At 36.0% G+C, this 14,510-nt stretch overlaps 5 protein-coding genes and 1 pseudogene across 28 annotated transcripts; 1 reads left to right on the top strand and 5 right to left on the bottom strand.

The window, feature by feature from the left end:
- Positions 1–458: 458 nt before the first annotated feature.
- On the bottom strand, positions 459–1,762 carry BNAC08G38150D. Of its 23 annotated transcripts, none has more exons than XR_007327226.1 (4): positions 1,254–1,762; positions 1,073–1,177; positions 841–986; positions 459–766 (listed from the first exon to the last, which is right to left on the bottom strand). XR_007327226.1 is itself a non-coding variant. In XM_048765199.1 (3 exons), exons 1-2 carry the CDS (start codon positions 1,654–1,656, stop codon positions 1,164–1,166), a joined length of 417 nt encoding a protein of 138 aa, XP_048621156.1. In that variant the 5' UTR covers positions 1,657–1,762; the 3' UTR covers positions 459–986; positions 1,121–1,163. The 23 variants fall into 23 exon arrangements, 7 of the variants coding, with proteins under 7 accessions (XP_048621156.1, XP_013712544.1, XP_048621157.1 ...); XR_007327228.1 differs by having other exon boundaries at positions 864–986; XR_007327224.1 differs by having other exon boundaries at positions 864–981.
- Positions 1,763–2,592: 830 nt separating this feature from the next.
- LOC106416249 lies at positions 2,593–3,610 on the bottom strand. Its single transcript, XM_048765197.1, has 2 exons — positions 3,313–3,610; positions 2,593–2,978 (listed from the first exon to the last, which is right to left on the bottom strand). Exons 1-2 carry the CDS (start codon positions 3,549–3,551, stop codon positions 2,768–2,770), a joined length of 450 nt encoding a protein of 149 aa, XP_048621154.1. The 5' UTR covers positions 3,552–3,610; the 3' UTR covers positions 2,593–2,767.
- Positions 3,611–4,387: 777 nt separating this feature from the next.
- LOC106416250 (ubiquitin-conjugating enzyme E2 36) lies at positions 4,388–6,182 on the bottom strand. Of its 2 annotated transcripts, XM_048765196.1 has the most exons (8): positions 5,946–6,182; positions 5,838–5,865; positions 5,655–5,741; positions 5,462–5,520; positions 5,093–5,134; positions 4,924–4,997; positions 4,711–4,808; positions 4,388–4,624 (listed from the first exon to the last, which is right to left on the bottom strand). In XM_048765196.1, exons 1-8 carry the CDS (start codon positions 5,979–5,981, stop codon positions 4,587–4,589), a joined length of 462 nt encoding a protein of 153 aa, XP_048621153.1. In that variant the 5' UTR covers positions 5,982–6,182; the 3' UTR covers positions 4,388–4,586. The 2 variants fall into 2 exon arrangements, with proteins under 2 accessions (XP_048621153.1, XP_048621152.1); XM_048765195.1 differs by having other exon boundaries at positions 5,655–5,865; positions 5,946–6,136.
- A 413-nt stretch (positions 6,183–6,595) lies between these two features.
- BNAC08G38120D lies at positions 6,596–7,213 on the bottom strand. Its single transcript, XM_013856987.3, has 2 exons — positions 6,930–7,213; positions 6,596–6,850 (listed from the first exon to the last, which is right to left on the bottom strand). Exons 1-2 carry the CDS (start codon positions 6,991–6,993, stop codon positions 6,708–6,710), a joined length of 207 nt encoding a protein of 68 aa, XP_013712441.1. The 5' UTR covers positions 6,994–7,213; the 3' UTR covers positions 6,596–6,707.
- Positions 7,214–7,220: 7 nt separating this feature from the next.
- Positions 7,221–8,928, bottom strand: LOC106416150 (ras-related protein RABA1b-like). The gene is made up of 2 exons (XM_013856986.2): positions 8,609–8,928; positions 7,221–7,823 (listed from the first exon to the last, which is right to left on the bottom strand). The coding sequence occupies exons 1-2, from the start codon at positions 8,827–8,829 to the stop codon at positions 7,394–7,396; spliced, it is 651 nt and encodes a 216-aa protein (XP_013712440.1). The 5' UTR covers positions 8,830–8,928; the 3' UTR covers positions 7,221–7,393.
- Positions 8,929–11,219: 2,291 nt separating this feature from the next.
- LOC106413566 lies at positions 11,220–14,510 on the top strand (annotated as a pseudogene).

The raw sequence follows: 14,510 nt of genomic DNA, 5'->3' as shown, positions 1-14,510 counted from the left end.
ACTTTACAACACATAGTTTCAGCTATCTTGACTACATTCTATTGAGGTTAGTGTTTCAAGCTACAATATATATGATATGGAGAGAAAAGAATGATAGAAGGCATCTCAAGAAACCTAGACACCACCACCAATTGACGAAGATTATTGATAAAAATATACATAATCGGCTTTTAGCTACCAGATATTAGGAGAAATAACGCATGAAGAAAGTTATGCAAGAGTGGTACAGAACACATACATAGATCATAGAGTTCTTGTTCACTTTCAGCCTTTAGTCCTTTGTAAATAACTATTCTTTTCATTGATGATCAATAAATTTAAAATTTCATAAAAAAAAAAAAAAGATCAAATGCAAAAGGATCACTAAAACGAATCTCCTAACCTTAAGAGTCATAACGAACCTAAGAAAAACAGCATCCACCCTACCGAAACTCCCTAGCTGGCATTGTATTTAAAAGTGAAAGCTCAATTTTTTTTCCCCTTTTATTCATTCGAGTTTATCATAAACTGGTTACATAACTGAAAGAGCAATGAAACAGAAATATATACAACAGCTTTTTAAAAAAGGAAAAGATTACACTAAACAGAGGTAAAATGGCTACAACTAACTACTATTATTCTTTTTTTTTTACATTTCAGGATTAGTAAAGCAGTCTATATGGCGAGTCTTTGCACTTGACTTGGTTCAGTCGTCATCAGAATCACCCCGGCTCATATTCATAACAATCTACAGATCCAATAGATCTAGCTTCATTATTTCTTCTATCTAATGAAACCCAACCAAAAAGTCATCAGACGTCTGACTCTTTATACATGATCATTCAATAAAAAAGGTCAGACCTTTAGTTTAAGTAACAACCCACCCAAACGCGCCGGTTGATTCTTCAAAGTAGCATTCTCTTTACCCTTCCTCATCCTCGGAGTGAGACTCTGTATTTGAAGTCGCCTCGGTCTTAGTCTCCATCAATAGAGGCTGCACACCTAAACTAACCGACCAAAAAAACAATACGTTAATGAGAATAACCACAAAATTACAAATGAACCAATTACACCATAAAGTTACGATTTTTACATATAAGATTTCAATAAATGTTAATAACATTTAACATGTAGCACTAACACGATCAAAACCCAAAGTATGAACCTGTTACACCACCACAAAGCTAGGCCTTTTTACCTATAAGATTAAATAAATGTTAATTAACATAACATTAACATGTAGCACTAACACGATCAAAACCCAAAGTACGAACCTTTAAGGAAATAATCAGAGGAAGGCCATCCGCGAGACGAATTGGTGGAGAGAGATTCTTCGTCCGTTAACGGATTAGCCAGCTTCGCGACGAGCTGAGCGATCCCGTGAGTCTGAGATCCAGATCCAGGAGGAGGGACCCAGTACGACGCACCGGGAACAAACGGGAGCCAATCGGGTGCCGATCTTCGGACGACTATCCGGTGAACGGCGTCCTCTAGCTTCTGAATTAACGGATCCGAGGGCGATTGCGACGCGGCGATGTCGAATTCGTACAGATCGCCGCGACGGTCGGAGGATTGAGATCGGATGGATAAGAGGTGCGATGAAGGGAGGAAGGAGGCTGCAGCTGCTGTGAGTCGGTTTTTAGAGAGAGAAAGTGGAAGGGAGAGGGAACGAGCCATCTAGAGAGAGATAGAGAGGGGGGGGAGACGAACGGTTTCTGACTTTCGGGAACAAAGCTGTAATTAAAAGATAAAGACACGAGTTTTGGTTTGGTTTTGTGGATAAAAGGATAAGAAGAGCATTTTCCCCTTTTATCGTAATCCTTTTTTTTAGGAATTATAAAAGGATAATTATATTAAGTTTATTTTGTTTATATAATTTGTATTAGGCTTCAGAGTTTTATCCGAGATCCGGATTCGATCTGAGATTCGATCCGAAAATCCGGATATCCGGAGGGGCCGAATCCGGATCCGGATAGTAAAATGTTGGATCCGTCAAAGCCGGATCCGGATCCGGATATCTTGATTTTTAGTCCGGATATCCGGATCAGTAAGTTTTATTAATAACTATTTTAGAAATAGTAATATCTATATATAAAAATTAACTTTTTAATATATTTTCATTTTTATAATAGTATACGTAAATTTTATTTAAATTTTTTAATATTATACATCAAAATAATTAAAAACATTATATATTTTTTTATTTTTAAATTATTTTTAATATAAATATAAATATTATTTATTTATTTATTTTAAGGATCCAAATCTGGATCCGGATATCCGCCGGATATTACAATTTTTAGAAAGATATCCGCCAGTGGATATCCGAGAACCCCGGATCCGGATAAGGATAGTAAAATTATGGATCAACCGGATAAAGATCCGGATACCTTAAAGTTGTCCGGATACCCGATCCGTCCCGAGGCTAATTTGTATAGCTGTTTCGCATCTCAACAAGATCAAGATAATTGAAAAATAACATCGATCAATGGCCACTGTAATTCTCATTTGTATAATGATATTCACACTTTTTTATAGATGGATATTTTGGGTCTTAATAGATATTTTGCTCTTGTTGACAAAAGAAAAAAGAAGATATTTGTGAGTCAATGGTTTAGGACAGAACTTATTTGAATATGAGATCTGAAATCCCTCATGTGACGTGTACATATTCCAGTATTTCGAGAGAAAAAACACGCGAGTCGACGTAGAAATCAAACAAGTATGAGATGTTGCGATTCTCTTCCGAAACTGAACAACCAACACATGAGCTAGAAAGACGACGTATTTAGAGCTCATCCGACTGCTGCTGAGTCGTCTCGCTGCCGGAAAAGCTCCTCTTCACCTTTTCTTTAACTGCTTCCGTCGCATCACACGCCACCTCCGCTGCTGACCTGGCAGCTTCCTCCACCGTATCTTTACTGTGCTCGAAGCTCCTTGTGACCGCCTCTTTCATCTTTCCTCCTGCTCCCATTGATGCATCATCCTTTCCTCTAAAACTACACAAATGCAAAGAAAATAACCCGCCTTGAAAAAAAGAAGCTACTTGGACTAGAAACCACGTATTTCTCAGTTACGATTCACTTCCTCCGTTTTATTATTTTTTTAATGATGTTTTAGAGAATTTTCATTGTTTCACAATATACTTTAACTTTATGCATATAATCAAAGTTATATATTTTTATTATTTTATTAATAATTAAATAAATAAAATTTAAATTATGTTTTAGTGACACTTTTGAAGAAAAGTAGACGGTAGAAAAATAGGAAACAAATGGAGTATAATATTATATGATCTCTAAGACTGACTATTTGAACCGAGTATCTACTTACTCTATGTTCGGAGGAAAAAAGCGGGCGTGACCACGACCTAAACTCTCTTTGAGTTTCGCCCAGTAATCATTACCAGATTGTTTGATCGTAGAGAACCAAACCGTAGTCGTTTTATCTTCCGGAGGCACCACTCTCTGGTAATCCTCCTCACTGACAACATTCACAGAGAATACAAAGAAGATGACTAAAGATATGCATAGCAGATGAGAAACCTGTAATGTCATTAATTTTCCGGCCATGTGTTTATTTTCGTTGTTAAGGTTCTCTATGTTTCTTTCTCTCTGTGTGTTTAAATAATGCAGGTGAGTTGAACTTAAGGAACAAAACTTGTGGTTGACAAAATGTGTTACAAAGGTTACTGTTTGCCAAGGCAAGTCGGCAAGTGAGACGTGGTGGGGACACCACACGTGTCTGACGCGTGAACCACAAAACGACGTGAAAGGTCGAACGTAAAGGAGGTGGGCTCATGTAAGACTTTACTATTACGTTTTATACCCAAATCCGGTTTATACCCGACCGTATTATTGACATGTATGACTTGCCACTTACTGTAGAATTGGTTCGGTACTTACGAGTTACGACCATCGTAACCATTCTAATCCGTATGATAGAACCATATTTTATCTTTTCAATTTCCAAAGTCGCGAGACTCGTATTTAACCTTTGTTTACCATCTTAGCAAGTGTTAGTTGAGCTGGTGAGTATTTTCTTTCAGATCTTATTTTTGCCGCTTATTGAGCAAAATCTCATTTTGATTGTAGGTTCTTGCCAATAGCCTCAGTTACTACTTGAGGCGTCCATCAACTAACGAGGCCAGTTTATATAAAGCCATTTAAAAGAAACAAACAAATTGAAATCTCATCCCACATCATGACGATTTTTTACACCTTTTTCTACGTTTGACCAAAATAATCTGCTTCATTTTGGTAGCCTGCTCATACATCTGTAATAGTAACATTTCTCTCTACTTTAACCATTCACCAAACTGGCCTTCATTCACAACCTGTCAAACTTTATCATCTAGCAGTGCTTTAATAATTAGAGAATATTTCTAAACACAGCAAGCGCAAGCACATTTGAAGAAAGTTAGTTTGCAAATATGGGTAAACTAGTCTTAAATCCTCCCTAGTAGTTATACATATCCAGAGAGTACAAATCTTTTTTTTTCCATGTTTTAGAAAAGAAGGATTTGGATAAAACCTTGAGATAGAGTGTTTCACCATATATAATCTTATTTAAATGACAATGATCTTTCTCCTGTTGCACTCCCCCCATCAAGCGCCACTTGCATACAGACGAGTCCACTCCTTAGCTGCATATATGTTCACAACGATATGAGATTCACCAGATTATAGAGGAACAAAGATTTGTTGACAGTTTTAAGATCATGTTTATCACCTGTCTCCACAGCTTCAGCTTCATTACTCTTCCAATGCTTAGCTATGTTCTCAGAGAGTGGATCATCTGGGTTTGGTGCACTTAGAAGAGCTTGAATACTTGATTTTTAAACCACCATTGGAGAACCATAAAGTTTCAATAATTGATATTAACAACTGTTATTATTATGCATTAGAGACTAGAGAGAGTAAATCTATGGAATATCAACTATACCTCAAGAGCACAGTTCTTATTTGTAGCGCAGGACTCCACTTGTCTTTCAATATGTCAAGGCAAATTCTTCCAAGCTATATATACATAAATGAAAGCATACAAAACATGTTTCATAAGGATATATAAAGATAGTAAGAGAAAATAAAATAGTATAAATTTTGCAACAAACCTTGTCAATGTTAGGATGGTAAATCTTGGTGAGAAACCTAACCTGTGTTACATAATGATAAGACCGCCAAACTCTATATCAATATTGAAATTTGGATACGCTGTCTAATCTTACAAGTGAAAAAGCATTTGAAGTAGTCATGACGAACCACAGTAACCAATCTCATAAACCGCATTCGGTATAAAACAAAAAAAAAATTATAATGTGTAAAAGACAATCAACTTGATAGTCATTTACAATGCGTTCATACAATATTGTTGGGTTACACTAATTCTACTCAAAGTTACAATGGAATGTAATGAATGCAGCCAAAACATCAGAAACATGAAATGAAAATGAGTAAAACTCACAAAAGTTGAAGCAACTTACTTTGGGAGCTGCCATAGGATACTCTTCAGGCAAAAAGAGCTCCAACTTGAAAACTCCTCCTACAAATTGAGGATAATTTTTTTTTAAAAAAAAATACCAATTAATAAACATTTTAATGAACGTTAATACACAAGAATTAGTTCTGGTAAATGAACACAGCAGATATCATCACAGCAGACTTAATCTTGAGTACCTTCATAAGGAGACTGGGTAGGACCAAGAATCATAACATTGAAATATCGCATATTCTCCTCTGACGGAGACGCACTTATCCCCGGAGCTGCACCAACACACACAACCAATATTCCTAAATTCAATTTCATAATAGCAGCTATATCAAAATCAACAGGGATATAACGAAGCGATGAGAGCTTACCCGGTTCACTAAGCAGCCGTTGAGTTTCCTACCAGATCCGAGAAGACAAGAAAAAGTCAGATCATAAGTTCCGATGAGCTGGCAACTTTAAGAGATCGGGAAACGCACCTTGATGATTCTTCGCGGTAGATTACTATTCGCCATTATCGGATTCGATCGATCTCGCGGATAATTTAGGGTTTATTTTAGAGAGAACGAAGCTAGCTAGCAACGGATGCTACGTCGTGTCTCGTCTTGTGACCCCTCTTGATTGTTTTTTATTCTTTTTCCTTTTAATTTTCTTTATTTTTCCTTTTAACGACGCGTTGGTCTAACGCAAAATATAAAGAAGGATTAAGAAAGTTGGACATTATTGGCAGCATTAGTGTGTCAACATCAATAACATGATCTTCTTTTTGCCTTGTGGAGATTCACTACAAACCAACCACTATGAACCGTGAACGGGGACTGAGCAGTTATTAGTTGTTACGTTCAGCTCCAAACTGGACACTGAACTGAGTTTTATCGGTCTAGAGGGTTACTAAAAGATGTTAAGACTTCCACTGGTAAACATCAAATATTAGTAAAGCTATTTTGTTCGATACTGAAAGCGACGAAACTTTATTTTGAAGTTCGGAAACTAAAAATCCCAACACTAAACAGGTAGATAAGTCGTATACAAAATCAATATCGAAACTTGATTCTCACTTAGCGTCCGGATATCACAGTTGTAGATGATTAAAGGAAAGGCAGAGAGGTTCATCAGAGGAAAACAAAAATTCAGGGAAAATATAAAAGAAAATGCAAACTTTGAGGTCAAAGATACAACTGGAGTTGCGTTATCTTTTGCATCTGGAACATAGCAATAGACAAAAGAGAAAAAAAAAATCATCATTTCATTGCTTTCTGAACCGAATCTGCAGGAATTTGATGCAATAAACCTCCTCCATTTGCTTGCTGATTCTTCTCCTGCTCTTTCAGATTTGATTTTTTCTCCATCTCACGCCATTTGTTGATCGCGAAAGTACATAAAACTGCCAAAATCGAACATAGTCAAAATCATCGATCTAGTCGATCAAAATACAAGCCTATAAGAGTTTCGATCTAACTTACATCCGGCGCCGACGAAGTAGACCATACGGAGAACCTTCGGAGCCGGTGGACCTTCCTCTATCATTCTTCCTTCTAATCGCTATCTCCTTCTCTCTTCTCTCTTCTCTCTTCTCTCTTCTCTCTCAGGAGTTTGTTTTTCAAACGTTGTCGCTTCTATGTTCTGTAGGAAACGAAATGAGACCTAACCCGACGACCAAAACATAACGCAACCCGACCCGGTTTAACCCGGCTCTGGTTCTTTTGCTGCTGATTTTTCAAGTTACAAATTGGTTGACCAACAATACTTTGGAATAAAGTTAAAACATTGTTATCATATGTAATTATGTATAGTGTAAAACTCATATAGATGTCTATATTTATTACAAAACAATAACATAACCAAACAATGGACCTTCGGGTATTACAACTCTCTCTCTCTCTCTCTCTCTCTCTCTCTCTCTCAACATATATAAACCAAAAAGCCTTCAATTTGAGCAGCAACCGAGTTTCTTCAGAGCAGAGACATCGTTCTTAACTTCGATTTTCTCCCCTTTCGGGACAGACCCGTTCGCATCTTCACCAGCTTCGACTTGCTTCTTGCTAGTGATGCGGTAAATCTGCGTCAAAACCTCTGCGAACGCGTCCTCCACGTTGGTGGCTTCAAGGGCAGATGTTTCCATGAAGCACAGCGATTCCTGCTCAGCATAGGATTTACCATCTTCTGTCGGAACAGCTAGTAGATGGCGCAGGTCAGATTTGTTACCAACCAGCATCACCACAATGTTTGGGTCTGTGTGGTTCTTGAGCTCTTTCAACCACCGGTCTACGTTCTCAAATGTTGCACGGCGGGTGGTATCGTATACTAGGAGTGCGCCAACTGCTCCACGGTAGTATGCACTAGTGATGGCACGGTACCTGTCACCAGAACCAAACCAAGTCTTAAGATGGTGCCGAGAATCAGTGATAAAGTGAGCAAATGTGATAATAAAGGTTTTAACTTTCATCATCCTAATCTCGGGCCAATCCCAAATCTAGATCAAGGACACAAGGACGTGCATACTGATCCCGTTTCCATTTTTTTTTTTTTTTTTGCCAAAATAGGGATATAAACTAAATTGCTAGGTCAAAGAAGGCTCAAGGCAGTGAAAACAATCGTTTAAATGGATGCAACTCTACTAGTAAAGAGAGCAAGTTCATTAACCAGAAAAGTTCACATGCTCTTGTTCATCCATTCAATTAAGAATCATCCACCTCAAGCAAATCACTGTTGTATGAGTCAAAAACAAGACTTATTCTCAGAAGAGAGTCTATTATTTTATCTACAGTTACATTATTAGCTAAATCCATAATGTATCCTTCAATGGTGGTCAAATGCAGTCAACCATTGAGTACAAAGAGTCAACGGACAGACTCTCTAGAATCAGAATAGGTGAACACATTCACTAGTCCTAAGGCTCAAGCATAGAAGCAAGTGAATGAATGATACATTGAATAATCACCATCTAAAGAGACCTACAGATTCAATTCCAATGTAGTCTCATGAGCTCAAATTTTGTCATATACTCAGCGATCAAAAGCAAGCTTCCACAATCCAAGTTACCAAAAAGATAGATCTATGCAAAGGAGCTATGACGCAAATCGAAACTCAAAGCGGAATACACTACTCGAGCAAGATCTAGCTTGACGAAAGAAAAGCGAACCTCTCTTGACCAGCAGTGTCCCAAATCTGAGCTTTGATGACCTTATCATCAACCTTCAAGGTCCGAGTGGCGAACTCGACTCCGATGGTGGATTTAGACTCGAGGTTGAACTCGTTTTTGGTGAATCTGGAGAGGAGATTGGATTTGCCTACTCCGGAATCGCCTATAAGAACAACTTTGAAGAGGTAATCGTAGTCGTCTTCCACTTTGTACCCTGCCATCTCCCCCCGTCTCCCGTATTTGCTTCCTTGCTTGCTTGATTGATTGAGAGAGTGAGAAAGAGACGCAGTGTAAACAAACTGAGATTTGAAATAACTCGAGAAGATGGATGGTGTAACAGTTAACGTGACTGGCGGTGATAGTGTTGTGATCATAAGCTGAGATCTCGTCCGTTGATCTCTCGCTCGCGTCGGTGACTGTCAGTTTTATCCTCCACGTGTAGTGTCACGTGAGCGACGTGTATCTGATCACTGTAGTTTTTCTTCTTCTTCTTCTTCTTCTTCTCCACCGAGAAAATCAATTTCTTTTTTAACTTAATCATCAATTTTTTATTTACCAAATGTGGATACAAAATTATCACTGTTTATAGATGTTAACATACAAAACCCAAATCTAGTAATACCTAGGAACACTTGTCATGGTCCTTACGCTATCTAATCAAAGCATCATTGTATATTACATCACTGTGAGAACAAATTCATCCCGGAATAAATTGTCTTTTAGACCATCTTCTAATTCTACCACTACAACAGATAAGAAAACATATCCTTAGCTAATCGACAATCCTATAATGATAAATCCAAATTAGAGCATAGCAAATGGGACAAATGATTGGACTGTTAGGCTTGGCCATTTGCTTCGACACCCGAAAGAGACGCGTTTTTTTTACTTAGAATCAAACGAGAGCTTGGGACAGAGGTTTTGTATCTGGAAAGACGGGTCGAGGCAGTGACATCATTCACAACAAAGCCAGGAAATCTGTAAATCGGAGAAGGGCCACACTCGGTACTTCGAATGCCAAGTCCTAAGCGTGTTTGCCACCAGGTCTTTGAACTTCTCCTGAGGACCACTTGGAAAACTAAAACTCACCACACTCCACTTACAAGAACCGTAAGAGCAGCTTCTTCTATAGAACGTCTTTACTCTAATGCTGAGGCTTCATCTGGTGTGGGTGAAGCACCACCCTTTCCTTCTCCATCCAAACCATAGACGATCCTTCAGAAGTCAAAAAGTAACAGCACACGCATAATTTCATCCGACGAACACGCGTCCGCCTTATTATCTCTAGGGCGCCTTCGAAGGAGAGTCTCTAAAGTTCACACGAGTAAGAAGTGACGCTGAGTCACCCACACGGCAAGACTGCTTCACGCGCCACCTTACACCCCTCTTCTTACTTATCTAAGTTGCAAGCCAGCAGGAAACATCAGCTTCCAGATCTATAACAAGAGTGACAAAACACATCCCCACGTCTGGTTGAGCATTAGCGAAAGAAACTTATATATTAACGCACAACTCACATGGCCACTAAAATTTTGACACATGGCAAAGCTTAAAAAAAAACAATTAAAATTGTATTTTCTTCATCTTGTATTTTTGTGCAATCCAAATCTTTAACTACCTAAATTCCTGATTTTTCTCAAAATTTTCATCTCACGTTTTAGTTAACTTCTTCGTTCTTCAACTATTTTCTTCTCTATAAAATTTAAAAACTCACTGTTTTCTTCTTTACGCTTTATCTATCACCAAAGATTGCGTAATTTGTAATTGATTTATCAAAAGCAGGAGCCAGTTCACGTTATCAAAAAGGATACAGTAAGTGCTTCTTTGTTATTATATAGCGATGGAAAAATATGAGCAATCAATCCCACGTGTTCTTGCAACTCCAAGTCTCCTAAGTTAAGTTTCATGTCTGTTTTTGTCAATTATATTTTAAAAATTATGTTACCTATTTCTTATAGATGGAGAACACATATTTGAAAGAAGATGACAAGGGATTTCTGCTATGTTTGCCAGTAAATATATTTCATGAATCATCAACAAACTTGAAGCAACATCAAATATGACAGAAGGGGAAGTTGCTAACAACGAAGAAAATCTGAAGAAACAAACCATCAATTCATTTTCAGTAAGCACCAGAGAAAAAGTTGCAGCAATTTATATCCAAAATTAAGGTAACAATAAAAACTTTTCTTATACTATAATCATATTGTCACGAATCCATTCAGTTTTTTATATGAATATAGGAAACTACACATGAGGATGATAATTTTCACAATGTTTTAGAAAAAAGGCAAATCAAACTTCATATTTTTTTAGAGTGGACAAGGTTTAATCAACTACGAAAATATACTAGGTTAGTGATATTTTGTTTCCTATCTTTCAAAATGCTTATTATACTTTTTCTTTGAACTATGTTTTTCTGTGTTGATATAAATGTTAACTTTTTATATTTCCATTTAAGTAGAGAAAACTAGAGTATTTGAAAACATGAAAAATACAAATATCTGATTCCAACCATATAAATTGCTGCACATAATAATATATTCTTTACAAAAAAATATAAAGCATCATCAGGAATGGTGTATAACACCACATTATAAAGTCAAAAACTTATGGACAATTACCACTACATTTAACACAAAACATGTGTGACTCGGGATATCAATGAAGCAAAACATAAGTTGAATTGTTAGAGGATAAAATGTATTGTTAATAGAGGTTTTAATTAATGGATACATGCTGTAGATTTCATACTACTTCCTCTGTAAAACAAAAGATCATATACTATGTTTATAATTTATCTACTGATCACATGCTTCTGTAACAAAACTTGATTAATTCAGAAAAATAATTGTACCTTAATGGCTTCATGTTTTCCATCTATACACCCAGTACCTCTCCGATATTAGAATTTCACCCGTTATTCTTGGCATAAGTTAACCGAGACGATCTTCAAATGAGTAGAATAAGATAGATAAATAACCATCATTTATTTTAAAAACAACACAAAAATTTTGTTTTACAGTTTCTAACCGCTTTGTTTCAATGCAACAACCCTCATGTTACAATATTTGATTAAAATACTAATTTTTGTTGATTAAACGTTATGATAAAATAATTTAAAACACAATAACTTTGACCTGTGTGTAGCACATGAGTAACACTAGTTTTATTCTAAAATAGAAATCTCTATTGTATAGTTGGTTTTGCTCCAATGTATGACTCTATAATAGAGTTCTCTAGTGGAAAATGTAAAAAAACAAAGTACTATTTTGCCGCTACATTTGAGGATGAAAATAGTATTTTCTATATTTTCTCCTATAAATAGAAAAACTCTATTATATAGACATACAATGGAGCAAATTCCCTTCTATAATAGAAAGGTTGTAAATGGTCTTAGATGAGATATTCAATTTATAAGTTAACTTAATTTGAGAGAATTTTGAAGTTTAAATTAAATTATTATGTTATTTAATTATGTATTTCATAAATTCTTTAAAATTTTTGTGTTATAGGTTTTTTTTTTGTCAGCAACTTAAACAAACTCCTATAGATTTTACAAACCAAACTTGTAGCTCCGCTTCCATATGGAATATATGATTATGTATTTGAAATCATTCTTCTAAAATACTTTATGTTCTAGTGTTATTCAGTTCACTAATTTCGAATTCTATTAAATATTTGTGTTATTCAATTTTGGTGTATTTCATGGTAATTGTATTTGAAAAGAATTTAATGGAAAAAATAATTATAAAGTATAAAAAAAACAATTCGTAAGGTTTAAGTTAGGATTTAAAAATAATTTTACAGCATTTCTTTATTAGATATGTACATCAAACTTATTGGTAGGATAGATTTGGAAAGGTAATACTCGTCATCAATTTATATTATCGTTTTGACAAAATGACAAAGTATATCATTTGTTGTAATTCATATTATAATAGAGAAACAAACTTTTTATATTCTGATATAGTTGTATTATATAAAAATAATTTTCTTTTTATTATTTTTTGTTAGTAGAATTTTATTCCACTTCTTAAAATGATTATATGTCTATATGGCATTGAAATTATTATGGTTTTATTAGTTTTATCAGTAAAAATGTTCTTTCTTTGTGCATTTTTATATAAAATTCAAAAAGTTGATAAAGCTTAGTGTCTATCAAATATTTTTTTTTCTTTTAAAATCTAAAATGAAAGAATTAGAAAAATGCATTAAAATCATCATCAAATCATTTAAAATACTTCAAAGTCTATTATTTATGTCTTCAATTGAAATTGTATTCTTCATGCTTATTCTTTTAAATTTCAGGATTGTAGACATGGATGAAGAAACCTCTGTCAAAAAGAATCGAAGGAGCTCCGATTTGATAAGCGACTTACCTGATTCATTGTTGGGTCAGATACTCTCTGATCTCTCTGAAGGAATCGGTTTGCACAATCCTTTTAACGCAATGATGGATAAACCTTTGGTTACAAGTCCCTGCAGTGGATTTAGATTCCCACGATTTCCTAGAGGCAGAGGATAACTTTGTGAGTTTCGTAGATATGTTTATAGGAAGTGAAAATGAGCTGCATTCGAATAGATTCAAGTTTATCCATGAGGTATACGAGCTGGATGTACCGTGTTTAAAGTCTTGATAGATGATGTGGTTAGACGTAAAGTTTGTCCTCTTAATATTTCTAACAAAGCGAATGAGGACTGTCAGGACTACTTAGTTGATATGCCTCTATCTTTGTATTCATGTGAGATATTGGTGGACTTAACTCTGTACCGCATGTTATTGGATCATCCTGAATCTGTTCCGCTGCCTTGTGTCAAAATTATGCATCTTGAGATGGTCAAGTTCGATGGTGATCCAACTGTGTAAACTTTAATATCAAATTGTCATGTTCTTAAAGAGTTAAAACATAGTCCGTGAGCCCAATGAATGTCTAATAGCTGTGTGTGTGCTTTCCAAGTCATTGAAAAAGTTCAAAATAGAGGCCGGCCCTTGCGAAGGTTGTATCAATGATGGTATAGATTATGCTTTGGCCATCGATGCTCCAAAACTTAAGTGCATGACTCTCATTGATCACCGATCTGACAACTTCATAATACACAATATTGGTCCCAAGGTTAGTGATGTTAACCTAAATGTGAATATGATGAATCACTGGAACCAGATGATTCGTTCAAGATAACAATGCTTGGTAAATTTTTCACCGGGGTATCTACAGTCAGCATCTATAGTCAGCGACATGACAATCTCTGCAAAGACTGTTGAGGTGTAATGACACATGGTTGATTCAATAGCATTAAGCTTGTATAGTTTCTTTTGTCACATTTCTAAGTGAATTACTTTATTTCTCGCTGCTCAGGTTATTTGTGTTTACTGCAAGATGGAACAGCTACCTCAGTTTACTAACTTGGCTTGCTTGCATGCTTACTTCCAAGACACTTTGTGTGAAATGTTGCCAACCTTCCTTGAGAGCTGTCCAAATCTACACTGTGTCGTCCTTGTTCGTCTCATTTCATCATGCTCTCATTCAAATCACACTGAGATCTGTGATAAAGAAAACTCAAACCTCTCTCGGTTATATTCTTATCATGAATTTGAATGTCTTCCAAAGACGGAGCAGGTTGATCTTCCATTAGTGCCACAGTGTTTCCATTTATCTCTTGAGTTGTTTTTTTCACCTAAAGACACGGTACTGAGTTTGTTCACCTAAAGACACGGTACTTTGCAAACGCACAAAAGGAACTCCCGAAAACATCAAGTAAGATGAAGTTGGCAAAATACTTCATAGCGAATTGTGCATGTCTCAAGAAACTGACATTGAGTGCGACTTTCTGCAACATCATCAACGAAATAAAATTGTTCCCAAGAAGCTCTACGAGGTGTCAAATTGTCATGGCTTAG

This window comes from Brassica napus, chromosome C8, assembly GCF_020379485.1.
Source record: "Brassica napus cultivar Da-Ae chromosome C8, Da-Ae, whole genome shotgun sequence".
Lineage (NCBI taxonomy): Eukaryota > Viridiplantae > Streptophyta > Magnoliopsida > Brassicales > Brassicaceae > Brassica > Brassica napus.
The sequence above is the reverse complement of the archived record's forward strand: the minus strand, read 5'-3'. Positions and strand labels throughout refer to the sequence as shown.

Coding starts and splice junctions, on each gene's coding strand:
- LOC106416150 (XM_013856986.2), bottom strand. CDS start 8,829: ATGGCAGGGTACAAAGTGGAAGACGACTACGATTACCTCTTCAAAGTT. Junction 7,824..8,608: donor GACACTGCTGGTCAAGAGAG/GTTCGCTTTTCT, acceptor TTCTGGTGACAG/GTACCGTGCCATCACTAGTG.
- LOC106416250 (XM_048765195.1), bottom strand. CDS start 5,981: ATGGCGAATAGTAATCTACCGCGAAGAATCATCAAG. Junction 5,135..5,461: donor ATCCTATGGCAGCTCCCAAA/GTAAGTTGCTTC, acceptor TATGTAACACAG/GTTAGGTTTCTCACCAAGAT. Junction 4,809..4,923: donor ATAAGAACTGTGCTCTTGAG/GTATAGTTGATA, acceptor TTAAAAATCAAG/TATTCAAGCTCTTCTAAGTG.
- BNAC08G38120D (XM_013856987.3), bottom strand. CDS start 6,993: ATGATAGAGGAAGGTCCACCGGCTCCGAAGGTTCTCCGTATGGTCTAC. Junction 6,851..6,929: donor CTACTTCGTCGGCGCCGGAT/GTAAGTTAGATC, acceptor CGATTTTGGCAG/TTTTATGTACTTTCGCGATC.
- LOC106416249 (XM_048765197.1), bottom strand. CDS start 3,551: ATGGCCGGAAAATTAATGACATTACAGGTTTCTCATCTGCTATGCATA. Junction 2,979..3,312: donor TTTTTTCCTCCGAACATAGA/GTAAGTAGATAC, acceptor GCATTTGTGTAG/TTTTAGAGGAAAGGATGATG.
- BNAC08G38150D (XM_013857088.3), bottom strand. CDS start 1,656: ATGGCTCGTTCCCTCTCCCTTCCACTTTCTCTCTCTAAAAACCGACTC. Junction 982..1,253: donor CTCTGATTATTTCCTTAAAG/GTTCGTACTTTG, acceptor CGGTTAGTTTAG/GTGTGCAGCCTCTATTGATG.